This window comes from Plutella xylostella, chromosome 27 (genome assembly GCF_932276165.1).
Source record: "Plutella xylostella chromosome 27, ilPluXylo3.1, whole genome shotgun sequence".
In the NCBI taxonomy this organism is placed as follows: domain Eukaryota; kingdom Metazoa; phylum Arthropoda; class Insecta; order Lepidoptera; family Plutellidae; genus Plutella; species Plutella xylostella.
In genome coordinates this window covers 3,037,878-3,050,834 of record NC_064007.1, presented here as the reverse complement: position 1 = coordinate 3,050,834, position 12,957 = coordinate 3,037,878, and the positions used below count along the sequence as shown (strand labels likewise).

Below are 12,957 nucleotides of genomic sequence, written 5' to 3'. Positions count from 1 at the left end.
ACGCTTGGCAGGTAGGATGGAGATATTATACAATACAAAAACCCAAGACTCACAAAAAAAAAAAAAAAAAAACACGCACTCACGCCTTGTACTAATGTACTCCCTTGCGGGGTAGGCAGAGGTGCATTGCTGCACCCACTTTTCGCCAGAGTGTATGTTAGTCCCAATGTAATAGGGGGCGGGCCTATTGCCATTTTACGGGCACATCCAAGACCCGAGAACAAATATCTGTGTTTAAACAAATATCTGCCCCGGCCGGGTATCGAACCCGGGACCATCGGCTCAGTAGTCAGGTCACTAACCACTACGCCATTCGGTCGTCTCAACCCAAGACTCGAGTACAAATATGTGTATTTAACTCCTAATTGGTCATAGTATAAAATGGATTCCATCATTTCCCATCTTGCTTTGAACTTTAACCCCTTGAGTTAAAGGCGAAAACCAATAGAATATTTATAGTAGCAATGACCGTTTAAGGGTTCACTAAATTATTTTAATTTTGCAATAATAATTGTAAAAAATTCATCTACCCCAAATCAAAATCACAGTTAGAAATAGTCTTACCATTCCATAAATTCTACCGTTTGAAATTTAAGGACACGTGATCCTCATAATAAAATGTCCCAGGTTTGAATCATTTGTTATTGGATTACAATGTAGATACGTATCGGTGTACAACTCGCCCCAACACCTGTAGTTTTTTTTTAAATGTGTCATGGAGAAGTATTCGCCTTAACTTGACTTATGGTTGTATAGTATTGTGTTACAGATAGAATAGGATGACACTCATAAGTTCTTCACCATACTTTGATGCTTTATCTTTTCTGTGCAATGTTAGACTTTTAAGTCACTCGTTTTGATTCTAATAAAAGGATATATGTACAAATTCATTTTTATCTATAGTATCATCATTTTATCTGTTGACAGCCTCATGATTGACACATAGATTTTATCAACTGAAAAGGTTTTCCAGTGGAAATTTCAAGCAAGTAGTCTCTAATTATGTTATTCTTATTCATAAGCTGACCGAATGGCGTAGTGGTTAGTGACCCTGACTACTGAGCCGATGGTCCCGGGTTCGATTCCCGGCTGGGGCAGATATTTGTTTAAACACAGATATTTGTTCTCGGGTCTTGGATGTGCCCGTAAAATGGCAATAGGCCCGCCCCCTATTACATTGGGACTAACATAACACTCTGGCGAAAAGTGGGTGCAGCAATGCACCTCTGCCTACCCCGCAAGGGAGTACGGTGGCCTGCGCCTAAAAGTATACAGGCGGAGTTTTTAAAATAGCGATCCCTGATGATGAAGGGACCAGCTACATATGTTATAAATCCGGGGACGTGTTGTGTGTGATGTGTGTAGCAGTGGTGTTTATGTGGATCTGCTTGAGCAGCATGTGAGCTTGAGATAGCTATTTTAAAAACTCCGCCCGTATACTTTTAGGCGCAGGCCACCGTACATTAGTACAAGGCGTGAGTGCGTGTTTTGTTTTTTTTTTATTCATAAGCTGAGTTAGATACAGAGTGAACTGGTAAGTTCTTATAAATTTCCAGCTTTTTTTTGTATACGACCTTACATTTATAAAGTTACCTACTATCTCTAATTCCTTTCCGATTTTCAAAAACTCGTATTTACTGCAAGTACCTAGGTACATTTTTTTTGTAAGATAATCTACATAACACAGTCAAACGAGACAAATAATAAATAAGAATCGTTCTTGAAGAATGGACGACATTACAAAGGCTGTACCTATTGTCCCTGCAATCCTATATGCAGTAAAACTTCAACCATGTTGCAATAAATTGGAAAACCATGCAATTTTCTACTTATCCCTTTGAAGGATTTCCTTGTGCCCGCTGGTCTATTATGTTGACATATCTATGAAGTACATAAAAAGTGAACTTTATAATTTTGTGTTTTTTTTTTGGATTTTTTAACAATCCTCCCTCTGATACATACGAAATTTTTATTTTCCATAGCCTATCCATAGCGTATCCTATGCCAATTTTTTTTCAGTACAAAGTATTATTTAAATTTGCATTAAATATTAAAAACCGCACATAACGTTAACGCCGCATTAACCTAGGGTTGTCACCCTTCCAGGCTTCTCTGGATTAAAATATTTTTTTAATGATTTCCACATTCCTGATTGTCGGTAGCCCTACTATCAATACTAGGCACGCGCGCGGCAGCGGTCGGTTCTTTTAACGTTAAACGTTTTTGTATTAAACCAAGCGTGAATGTAGAAACCACATTATATTGGTCAGCTCAAATTGAATAGCTCTGCTTTGAAATTGAATAGTGACAATTTGATAGCACTTTGAAATAAATTTAATATTATTATCTACTTAAGCCAACCTGTTTAAATCCGGTGATAGTTATACAATACTCGTACGGTATCAACAGTAAATAAACACTATTATTCTTTATTATTTTGAGTCTTAACATTGATAGGATAGTAGTAGAAAAGCCTTTCTTACGTACTCATTTTGAAATGAACGTAAAACACACCAAATATTTATCCAACAATTACTTAAGGGCTACTGTCGCCGGCGGAACTAATGTTTTGTTTTTAAATTTTTAACGACAAAGGTAAGATATGCCATACAGCCAGCCACGTCCACAAACTGAGTATGACGAAAATTTTAAGTAGGCATGAATATGTCCGCTCATAAAAATGCCCAAATAACATTAAAAAAGAAATAGTTAAACCTCCGGTTGTTTCTGAACTAGTTATGGGCATAAAGAGATAACCGTTAGCGTAAATAATAGTTTCTAAACGCACTGACGACGCTAGAATTTAAAAACATATCACTTGTTCGATTTATTTTCTTACTGGCCAGTTCTGTCGTGCAGATTTTACTCAAGTTCGTTAATGTGACATATCGACAAGGACCAATCGATACATTTGGCATTCGATACATGAATGGATTTCGATTGGTGACACAATAAATCGAATCACGATGCCTATGCGAACTTTTATTGGCGATTTGCTTGTGCAGAGATTTAAATAGGAGAAAACAGGTTGAATTTGTATTATTACCTAAGTAGTTGTACTCCGAATAGGCATTTTAATAATAGTATTTAAAAGAAAAAAAGAAATTAAAGCTAATATCTTCAAATTAATAACCAAGACTTGACTCTTATGCGGATTCAAACGAAGATTTACATCGTTCTTATTACTTCCGTTTTGTAAAAGCCAATTTAAAATGTTTAATAGTCAAGCATAGACAAGATAGAAATAGACACAATATTTTTATTTCTTTTAAAATAGTCACGCGAAGAGTGGCCAAGCATAATCATTATTTTTATCGATTCAACTGGAGGATCAAACCGAATCGATGACGTATTCGATTTTATTTATACGCATCATTTAGTAACGAAAATAACAGTGCGCCTTGGAATCAGAATAATTCTGTCTTCACCAGCAGGATGGATGTGAAAAACAAAACAACTTATTGGTCCGAAAGATCTGAACGCCATCTTGAATTTATAGGTAGAATACTAGGAGAAAAGTATGTAATTTTCAGTCTGAAGTTCATGCAATAAGTATTATAAGTATTTAAGTATTTTTATATGAATGCCATTCTGACACCATGACTGAGGTACAGGCAGTCTCAGAATAGACAAAAGGTTTAACTTTAAAATGCTTTTCAAAGTTTATATTCTTGTCGATGGTTTATAGTTTAGTTTTATATTCTCACTGCTAGTTTTAGTTTTATATTTGACTTCCTTAACCGTGTGGGGAATATTGTGGCTTCCACACTAATTCTATCCCGAGACTACTTTAGGTTTGGTCCCTACAAATACTTAATAATTATTTAAACGTACGATATTCAATTGTTACTTATTCATGATATGTTATGTTTATAATACATTATATACAGTAGTAACGTATAATATAAAGCGGTCATAGATCATCTGAACTTATCGAAATTATCATAATTTTTGGTATCTTATTTTTCAATAAAATAATACTACCTAATTAGCCGTCAGTATTGTGGCATTGAATAATTATGATGTATACATATAGGCTTTATATTATACATAGGTTCACCATACTGAAATTGATTATATTTAATACGGCTGTGACAATTAGTTTTCAATTTTAGTTGTCGACGAAAAAACAACTTGAGTCCAATCAACAGGTCCAAATAGAGAACACACTGAACGAAATTTTGGTAGTCAATGCGAAGAAGTAATAAAATTTGGAACATAAATAAATAAACCGAAGCTGTGAACAGAGACGCTGACTACGAACTCGTAATAAATTAATTATAGATTAAAATTTATTTATTTAGACTCAATTAAAACCTTTATTAGGGTTATTGACCGGTTGTGGAGCCATTCAGTGATTCATTTTACACTTTATGGGATGGACGAAACGTTTTATTTACCTGCTGAATAGATTCGGAAAGGGTAAATGTAACTCGGGAGTCTTAGGTAGGCCTATGTATTAGGCACGAGAGGAATATAATAGAAAATAATTATTTATTGATAAAAAAACTTTCAGAATCATTTATTTGTATTTTGAGCAAATAATTTTACGTTTTGACAGCACTAAATATATCCGATTCTGAAGAATCGTTTGCTCCAATAGTTAACCCTCTGCCTGGTGGCGGCAATAAAAGGTCACCATATTCATAAAAAGAATGAAAAAAGATAAGATTATTTATGATAAAATAATTCATCTAACACATATGTGCATATAGCGGTCTTATCGCTTAAAGCGATTTCTTCCACACAACTTTGAGGTAGAAAATGTTTTCACCTAAGTGTACAAAGAACATACTTACCTAAAGCCTATCTATTAAAATATTTCTACAAAGATAACTTTTCTACAACTTATTATACTTGAATGTACCATCACAAGCCAAGTTAGCCAAGGTTCCAACGCCAAATCTAGAGGAATGCCGACACGTGTCACGCCAAACTTTGTCATAACTAGAACATTTAGCGCCTGAGCACGGGCCCATTGCGTCGACATTACCAATACGTCTTTCAAACAATACAATATAGTGTAGTGCAGGTACAGCTACCGAACTACACATTAGCAATTAAAAAGTCTAAAAGCGACGACCGAATGGCGTAGTGGTTGACGACCGAATGGCGTAGTGGTTAGTGACCTGACTACTGAGCCGATGGTCACGGGTTCGAGTCCCGGCTGGGGCAGATATTTGTTTAAACACAGATATTTGTTCTCGGGTCTTGGATGTGCCCGTAAAATGGCAATAGGCCCGCCCCCTATTACATTGGGACTAACATAACACTCTGGCGAAAAGTGGGTGCAGCAATGCACCTCTGCCTACCCCGCAAGGGAGTACATTAGTACAAGGCGTGAGTGCGTGTGTGTTTTTTTTTAAGTCTAAAAGCAGCGTGTCTCACCTGTCAAACATCGGTCAAATCCATCCAAGTTTCGTCAATTTGGAGAAGCAAGCGACGACGATGCTTAAGAATTGATATTTTTTGTCGTGTGTGTGTTGACCTCTCAGTAGCTCTATTCGTGATTCATGTCCTAATGGGATTGAATAGATATGTATTGCGTGTTTTCAATCACATAATTCTTTCTTACTTTTTGTGGATTAATCGAATATAAAGGGTTAGGGTAAATTTTATACGTACGTGACGTGATGTTTAAGTAATCTGAATGATCTTTTAGTTGATCGTTGGCGAATAAGTGGCTGATGCGATATCACCCCCAAATTTCTACAAACATGTTGCTACTGTACCGTCTTTACAGTCAACAGTGATAATTCAAGCGTTCATTAGATTCGACCTTAGCTCGTTCGCATCGCTACTTGAACGCAAATCACTTCATTATGCGATGCCAATTCGTCTCTTACCGACCATGGGTGTGAAACTCTATTGTGATTGGTAGGGTAATAAATATACTTATTTAATACTAGCAGTTCCCGCGCGCTTCGCTTCGCCTTAAAAAGTTTTCCCGTGGGAATTCCGGGATAAAAAGTAGCCTATGTTCTTTCCCAGGGTCTAGACCGTATGTATACCAAATTTCATTCAAATCCGTCCAGTAGTTTTGGCGTGAAAGAGTAACAGACAGACAGACAGACAGACAGACAGACACAGTTACTTTCGCATTTATAATATTAGTTAGGATAGTTAGGATTTCTTCACTCAGGGCTTTTATACACACGTAGAAAGCTATTAGATCTGACAGTCTTATACTTTTGCAGGACTAGCAGTTGCCGCTATACGGGTTCGTTATCGTCGATTATAACCCGTGTTACGGCCGCAGCTATCGTACAACCATAGTACATCACAGCATCACTGCCCAACATGGCTTGATATACATAAACAATGCTAATCGTAAGGATTGTTATTGCTAATGTATTGATTAATCGGTACTTACGTTTAATGCGAGATAGCTTCGCGCTTAACGCTGCAGGGAATGTTAAAGTAAGATAAATAATACATGATATATTATTTAACTATCTTTTCAAACATAACACCGAAAAGTATGACAAAACTGCCTCGTCTACCAGAGGATTACTTTAGCTTACGAAAAACTAAAATTTCGGAGCACATTCACGCTAACCTCGAGTCTATCTCATTGCATTTAAGTTACCGTATACCAATTTCGTGACAGTACACCTTATTTTTTGTCATGGTAGAGTAACCCTCCAGTAAAGCCACTTGGCATGCCGCTTTTATAACTCTATTACTATTCAACCCGAGTGCGGGCGGACATCCACGGGTCTCAATGAGTGCCACAGGTGCCTATAAGGCCTCACGCCGCCAAAATAGAACCTACGTGCCTACCGGCCGGATTAAGGGTTAAGTCGGTGCACCTACTAAAGATAGGTGTAAGTGATGAAATAACAGTAATATTAAGATAAATACTTATAATGCATGCTGTATTTGCCTGTTATTGAAGATGCATTTGTCATAAAACTATTGTTAATTTAGCATTACTTCAATGTAATCTTTGTTGGCGAATCATATATAAATAAGTAAAGAAATGTGTGGACGTGATAGGTCGTGATGTGATGTGAAATAAAGAAATAAGCCAATTGTAGACCTTAGATTTGGAGACTAAAAAGAGTGACATGAAATGGCATCTATATTTTCTGTCCCTATATAATGACTGTCAAATTATAGTATTTCGCGTTCTGGCTGGTTGAATTAAGTCTACCTGCTTGCGCGTCGTCTAAGATTCGCCATAAAATAATTACTTTCTATGTAGGTACTGTATTTCCGGTCATAAACAACATAGATAGATTCTTCTTCTATCGTGTAAATGCACTAAGCTAACTTCCTCCAGTTTATGCTTAGTAAGTAGTACTACATAGATAGATACATAATAAATATTCATTTACAACAATAGTTAATATAAATGAGCTAGTGAAGGTTAAATGGTGGTTAAAAGGTCAATAGGTTTCAAGTTACAAATGATTTGTAAAACGCTAGATTAAGGATCAGGCTTCGGTACAACGGTTCAGGTTTCATTATTATAACAACATTTAAGGGAGGATCAACAATTGATTTAAATATAGATAAGTAGGTAATTTTTTTGCCATCACTCATGAGTAATGAAAATATACAAAATATCGACACTATAAATGAGCCCATTTCTTTAAACCATAGATATTTTACGTTTTTGGTAATATTCTGATGTTAAATATCCTTTTCCGTTTAGGAGTAAGTAATTTGGTGCACTGGTAATTTTTCATTGCTTGTGAGTGTTTTACATGTATTTACTATGTATTTACATACGTGTTTGTCAAGAAGCAAAAGGTATGACAATAAATCTTAATGTTTGTACAAAAGCGTTTAAATGTCTTACACCCTGTGAGGCCGTATATTAAAATGAAACCTAGTAATTAAATAATTTTTTGTAGTCATTATGGAATGTCATATAATTTACTACATGGCATTTATGTCATTACGTTCGTAACCTAAGTGTCCTTTTAATTGACATAATAATGTAGTACGTTATACATTGTATAGATTTGTTGATGCCTTCTGCCTAAACATGGTTTGCCTTGGACATCTTGGAGAAAATACACACACACCTGCATACTTTATAAGACAAACAAATGAACGAAACCAGATTATTATCTCCTAATTATTAGACGACCGAATGGCGTAGTGGTTAGTGACCCTGACTACTGAGCCGATGGTCCCGGGTTCGATTCCCGGCTGGGGCAGACATTTGTTTAAACACAGATATTTGTTCTCGGGTCTTGGATGTGCCCGTAAAATGGCAATAGGCCCGCCCCCTATTACATTGGGACTTACATAACACTCTGGCGAAAAGTGGGTGCAGCAATGCACCTCTGCCTACCCCGCAAGGGATTACATTAGTAAAAGGCGTGAGTGCGTGTGTGTGTGTTGTGTGTGTTTATCTCCTTATTAAAATCGCATCACCGATGCAGCTAGTTAATTCTGTAAGAATTTCACCGTAGACTCATCGTTGATGATGAAAAAGTGATATTTTGATGGCAACTATGCAATTCATTATACATAGTTCAATCGATTGTCGTAGTTATAGTAATACAATTAGTAGTCTTTAGCTTTTGCTTTCGTGAAGGACTAATTGTATATTAAATCACCGTACAGTACCTACATAACCTCCAAGTGATGCCCAACAACATAACAAGCCTCGAAACTCGTCTAAGCCCAATTAAGCAGGTTATGGCAAAAAGCTCGGGCCGTCATCGCGCTTTCCTCGAACTGGCAGCCATTGGAGGATCCGAACAATTAAAAGGTAATTAGGAGCCATATTAAAGAAGCTGGCATGCGTGTACGGTATACCGCGTCATTTTCGGTTTAGGGATGGGAAATGGTGCGGGAATTTTGTAACGAGTGTCGATCATTTCGTTCACAGTTGTCTTACGGAGTTTTAGAAAAAAATATTAAAGTTTAGGGGATAAGTTGTTTTTAAACTTAATTCAATTGAGTTTAGGTTTCTGATAATCTTTTAAATTAATGAATAATTATTTTACTAGACACGTTGTTATTCGAAATTAACACAAAATCAGCCGACCATGCTTTTTGAATGATAAAAAGGATAATTGTGACAGTTGAACAAATTAATTCTGATACGAGTGTAGCGTGATAGGGTATATGAGTTGCTTCAATTAACGTCCTGACTACTTAGTAAGAAATGTAATTGATATGTTTAAAAAATACGGCGCTAAAAGCTTTGTACAAGTTGAAATTGTGTTTGATTATTCGCCATTCATATTAATGTGTGCCATTTAAGGAATAATAATGTTTTTATGTTAATTAAAATACACAATTAGATTCATGAGCGGCTTGCTTGTCGATATATTATTACGTAGACGTTTCACCGAAATTGGTATAATGGTGTACTGGTTAGTGACCCTGCAATGCAAAAGGTCCCGGGTTCGGTTCCCAGCCCGGGGAGATATTTGCTTAAAGACAGATATTTGTACTCAAGTCTTGTATGTTAATACTTACAATGATTACAATATATTATCCTGTGTCGGTCTATGCGTTCCGGCCACAAAACGTACGTGTCTCCCATCCCTACAGCCCGCGTCCTAATTGAGTGTACAATGCGCAGTCGCATCGAGACAATCACATCTTCATTAAATTACATGAGGAATTTCTTTAGCGTGGTCTTTTTATCAGGATTCTTGTAAAGAGCAGACGTAGTACAGCGTTCCACGCATATTTGTTCACCTATCTGATGTAATTTGCAACTCTATGCGTCTTAATAGAGCTGATTGCTTTGATTTATGTTTTATTTCAAATACAGTAGACGAGAAAGCCTATATTGCTTGCAATAATTTTAAAGAATTTCTTGTAATAATGAGAATTTATTTCAAAGTAACATTATTTTTCATTGAACTGGGTACCTACCTTACCATCGATAAATGATCAAATAACAACTCTAAACGGAATTACTTTTCTTTCAAATATCAATCAGATTTTAATCCAAACAAGTTAGATCAGATTTTACAGATGCAAGAAATGCTGCTGTGCAATGGTTTGTTTTTTTAGTGATGGTTCTACGGTAGCAATTAAGGGTTCAATAACTTCGAATCACACGAAATAAACTTTTTCTACTTAGTTTTAAATAGCTGTCCAGCAGTCTTACTGTCCTTTTACGATAATGCCTCTTATACGTTTATGTCTACATCAAAAGTTTTATCTTCGTCTTCAATGACAGTTTTATCACCATCGATATGTTTCATATGATCGATGGTGATCGCTGTATCTTTTGATTCGTGCCACAGGGTAATTTCTCTGGCAACTTTCTCAACTTGTTCAGGTTATTTGTCGAATTTTTGTCCGTTCTTCAGCAGGCTTCAACCGCCAAAGGCGAGTTATGGGAATTCTGTTGAAGTTTTAGCATACCCTTTCCTGGTTTGTAGTTTTGTACTTATTGGACCTGCAATAGTCAAAAAAAATCTTCTTATGTGACTGATCTTCTTTGCATAGGTACAGGGCTGCACAGAAACCTTATCCCTACTCAGTAGCCAATGCCACTGTAAGACAGGACAGATTTATGTGTAGACCACTGTACCTATATAAATAAGTATCATAATTTTAAATTTATGTTATGAGAATTTTACACTAGTAACCCAAAGGTAGTTTAGGAGGCCGGCAAGCGATTCGCTGAATTCTTATGTATACAAAGACTAGGAACTAATATTATACAATCGCGAGAAATGAAAAAGTTCCTGTCACATATTTATGGATCAGCTATGGCAGATGGAACTCTTTCATTGCTCGCCAGTATATTAGTGATACATTTAAGGAAACCTACACTAAACTCATTAAACGGGCTTAAATGTTTAATAAGCAAATGCACTTTATTTTAAAAGGCAGAAAATTATAATGATGGGTGAACGGTCACTCTTGTTTTCATGCAACAAAGTTATCAAGCGTTATCGCCTTACTTTTTTAAGTTCATAAAATATTATGCAGTTTTAAAGTTTAATTTCGCACTGGGTACTAAAATGTTTATATTTGTATTATCTTAATTCGGTACATAAACTTTACAAATAATTTAAAAAGGTAGAGGTTGCTGCGTAGGAGGAAAGATCTGGACTCGACATGCCCTAGATAGAGAGAAATGGAAGTCTATAGAGGAGGCCTATACCCAACAATGGGTACCCCTAGATTAAGGAAAAAGTTATAATACAATTGAATTATTACAATGTTTTAAAACACAATTATATTAGCTATTATAATAAAATAATATCATAATGAATAAAATACTGAAATATTAAATACTAATTTAACTTTATAATTATGCATGTTAACTAAAGCAAGCTAAAATCATGTAAAATACTATAAATATAAGATATAAACTTTGCAAGTCAATATTAAAATGAATACTATTTTAAACTTTATAAATATGCATGATAACTAACTAATGTTAGCAAGTTAAAATTAGGTAAAATCTTATATAAATATAAGCTGTAAACTTTTTGTGTTAAAAAGGGAATAAAGGCTATTTTTATTTTATTTTTTATAGAGGTTGCTATTTTATTGGAATATGTTAAATTTTATACAAAAAAATTATGCCTGTGAGTCTTGTAAATCTTGAATTTACTCATTATAAATTAATCCCAAGTTGTTAAGTTATTTGTACCGCTACTATAAAAGCAACCCTACATTAGTTACGTTATACTAAAATGTGTTTATGAGCAATATTGACCACTATTCCACTCTTAATAAGGCCCTACTCTTACGGACTAACTACCACTTCGGTACCATAGTGAGGAATACACTGCAATTTGTGAAGATTTATTAGTCTATGGTAACATGACTGATTGTGTCCGTTCGCTAGTTCTTTGAGTTTATTTATAACATTTATTACCATTAATAAATGCAAATACGACGGCTAAAACTGAAAACTTAATTACACACGACGCTTAATTTGTAAAGGGAAGCTGTATATGTACAGTAGCTATAAGTACCAATAAACAGACTTAAACACTGAACATTATTCACATTATCAACTCAGAAAACAGTAGACACTTTGCATAAGAAGAAAATAATGGGACCGATGCACGCAACAAGACTTTAAACACATCATTTATAAACTTTTTGCGAAAAAAAAACCCAGCAAACTGACTTAATTCAGTAATTTCAAACCCAATTGTCCTGACATGGCTACCGAATTTGGCAACGGAAACGTAAATTAACTTTAATATCTCTTTGTTTCAGACACACAGCAAGCGGAAGAATGAGATAGCACATCTCTGCAAGCCACCACCGCGACCAACGATGCAAACGACGAAGAAAACCAACAGATTAACGACAAAGAAAAGAAAGCCTAGGATGTTCGAAATACGATTCGAACTGACCTGACAGTTGAAGTGTGTCAAAGACTAGTGAGCGAAGAAGTGGTAGATGGTAAAACTGTTGAGAAAGACGATGTTAAAGTGTTAGGTGTTGGAATAATGCCTGATAGGGAATCTGTTGGGGGTCCTGGCACTGCTGGCAGTGGTGGATTCTTGCCCTTGCAGTTCCCTTCGGCGTTCGCAGCCTTCCACGCGTCGGCGGCGCCCGGCCCGGCGGCGAGCGCCATGCACCACGCCTCGCACTACCACCACCATGCACAGTGAGTCTTAGTTCTATTCATTCATTCATCATTTCATTCACTTAAGACTTAGTTATTTTCAATTTCGTCATCACCATCATCACGAGCCATCACGTCCCCACTGCTGGGGCACGTCCTTCATTGGAAGGAGACACTCGTACAAGTTTTACACAAAGTAAAACACACCTTTTGGCACTTTTTTGCATTGATATTATTAGCACAATAACCTTTTGACGCGGTTAAAACTGTTTTATAAATACCAACCCCTTTTGAAATTTATTCATTACTTTTAGCGCTGCTACATATGAACTCTTCAGTTATTATTTCTGTTTCCGTTTCTCATAGTTTACGAGTATCTAGAGGTATATTATGTTAATTCTGATAAGGTTCAGGGTAATTGCAAGTGGCTC

General features: G+C 36.0%; 1 protein-coding gene across 1 annotated transcript in view; it reads left to right on the top strand.

The window, feature by feature from the left end:
• LOC105392244 (transcriptional activator GLI3) overlaps positions 1–12,957 on the top strand; it is an 85,503-nt gene that overhangs the window by 27,017 nt on the left and 45,529 nt on the right. Inside the window, exon 3 of the mRNA XM_048630743.1 lies at positions 12,172–12,568. Within this exon, the coding sequence (XP_048486700.1) occupies positions 12,408–12,568 (161 nt within the window). The 5' untranslated portion in view covers positions 12,172–12,407. The remainder of the gene's footprint in view (positions 1–12,171; positions 12,569–12,957) is intronic.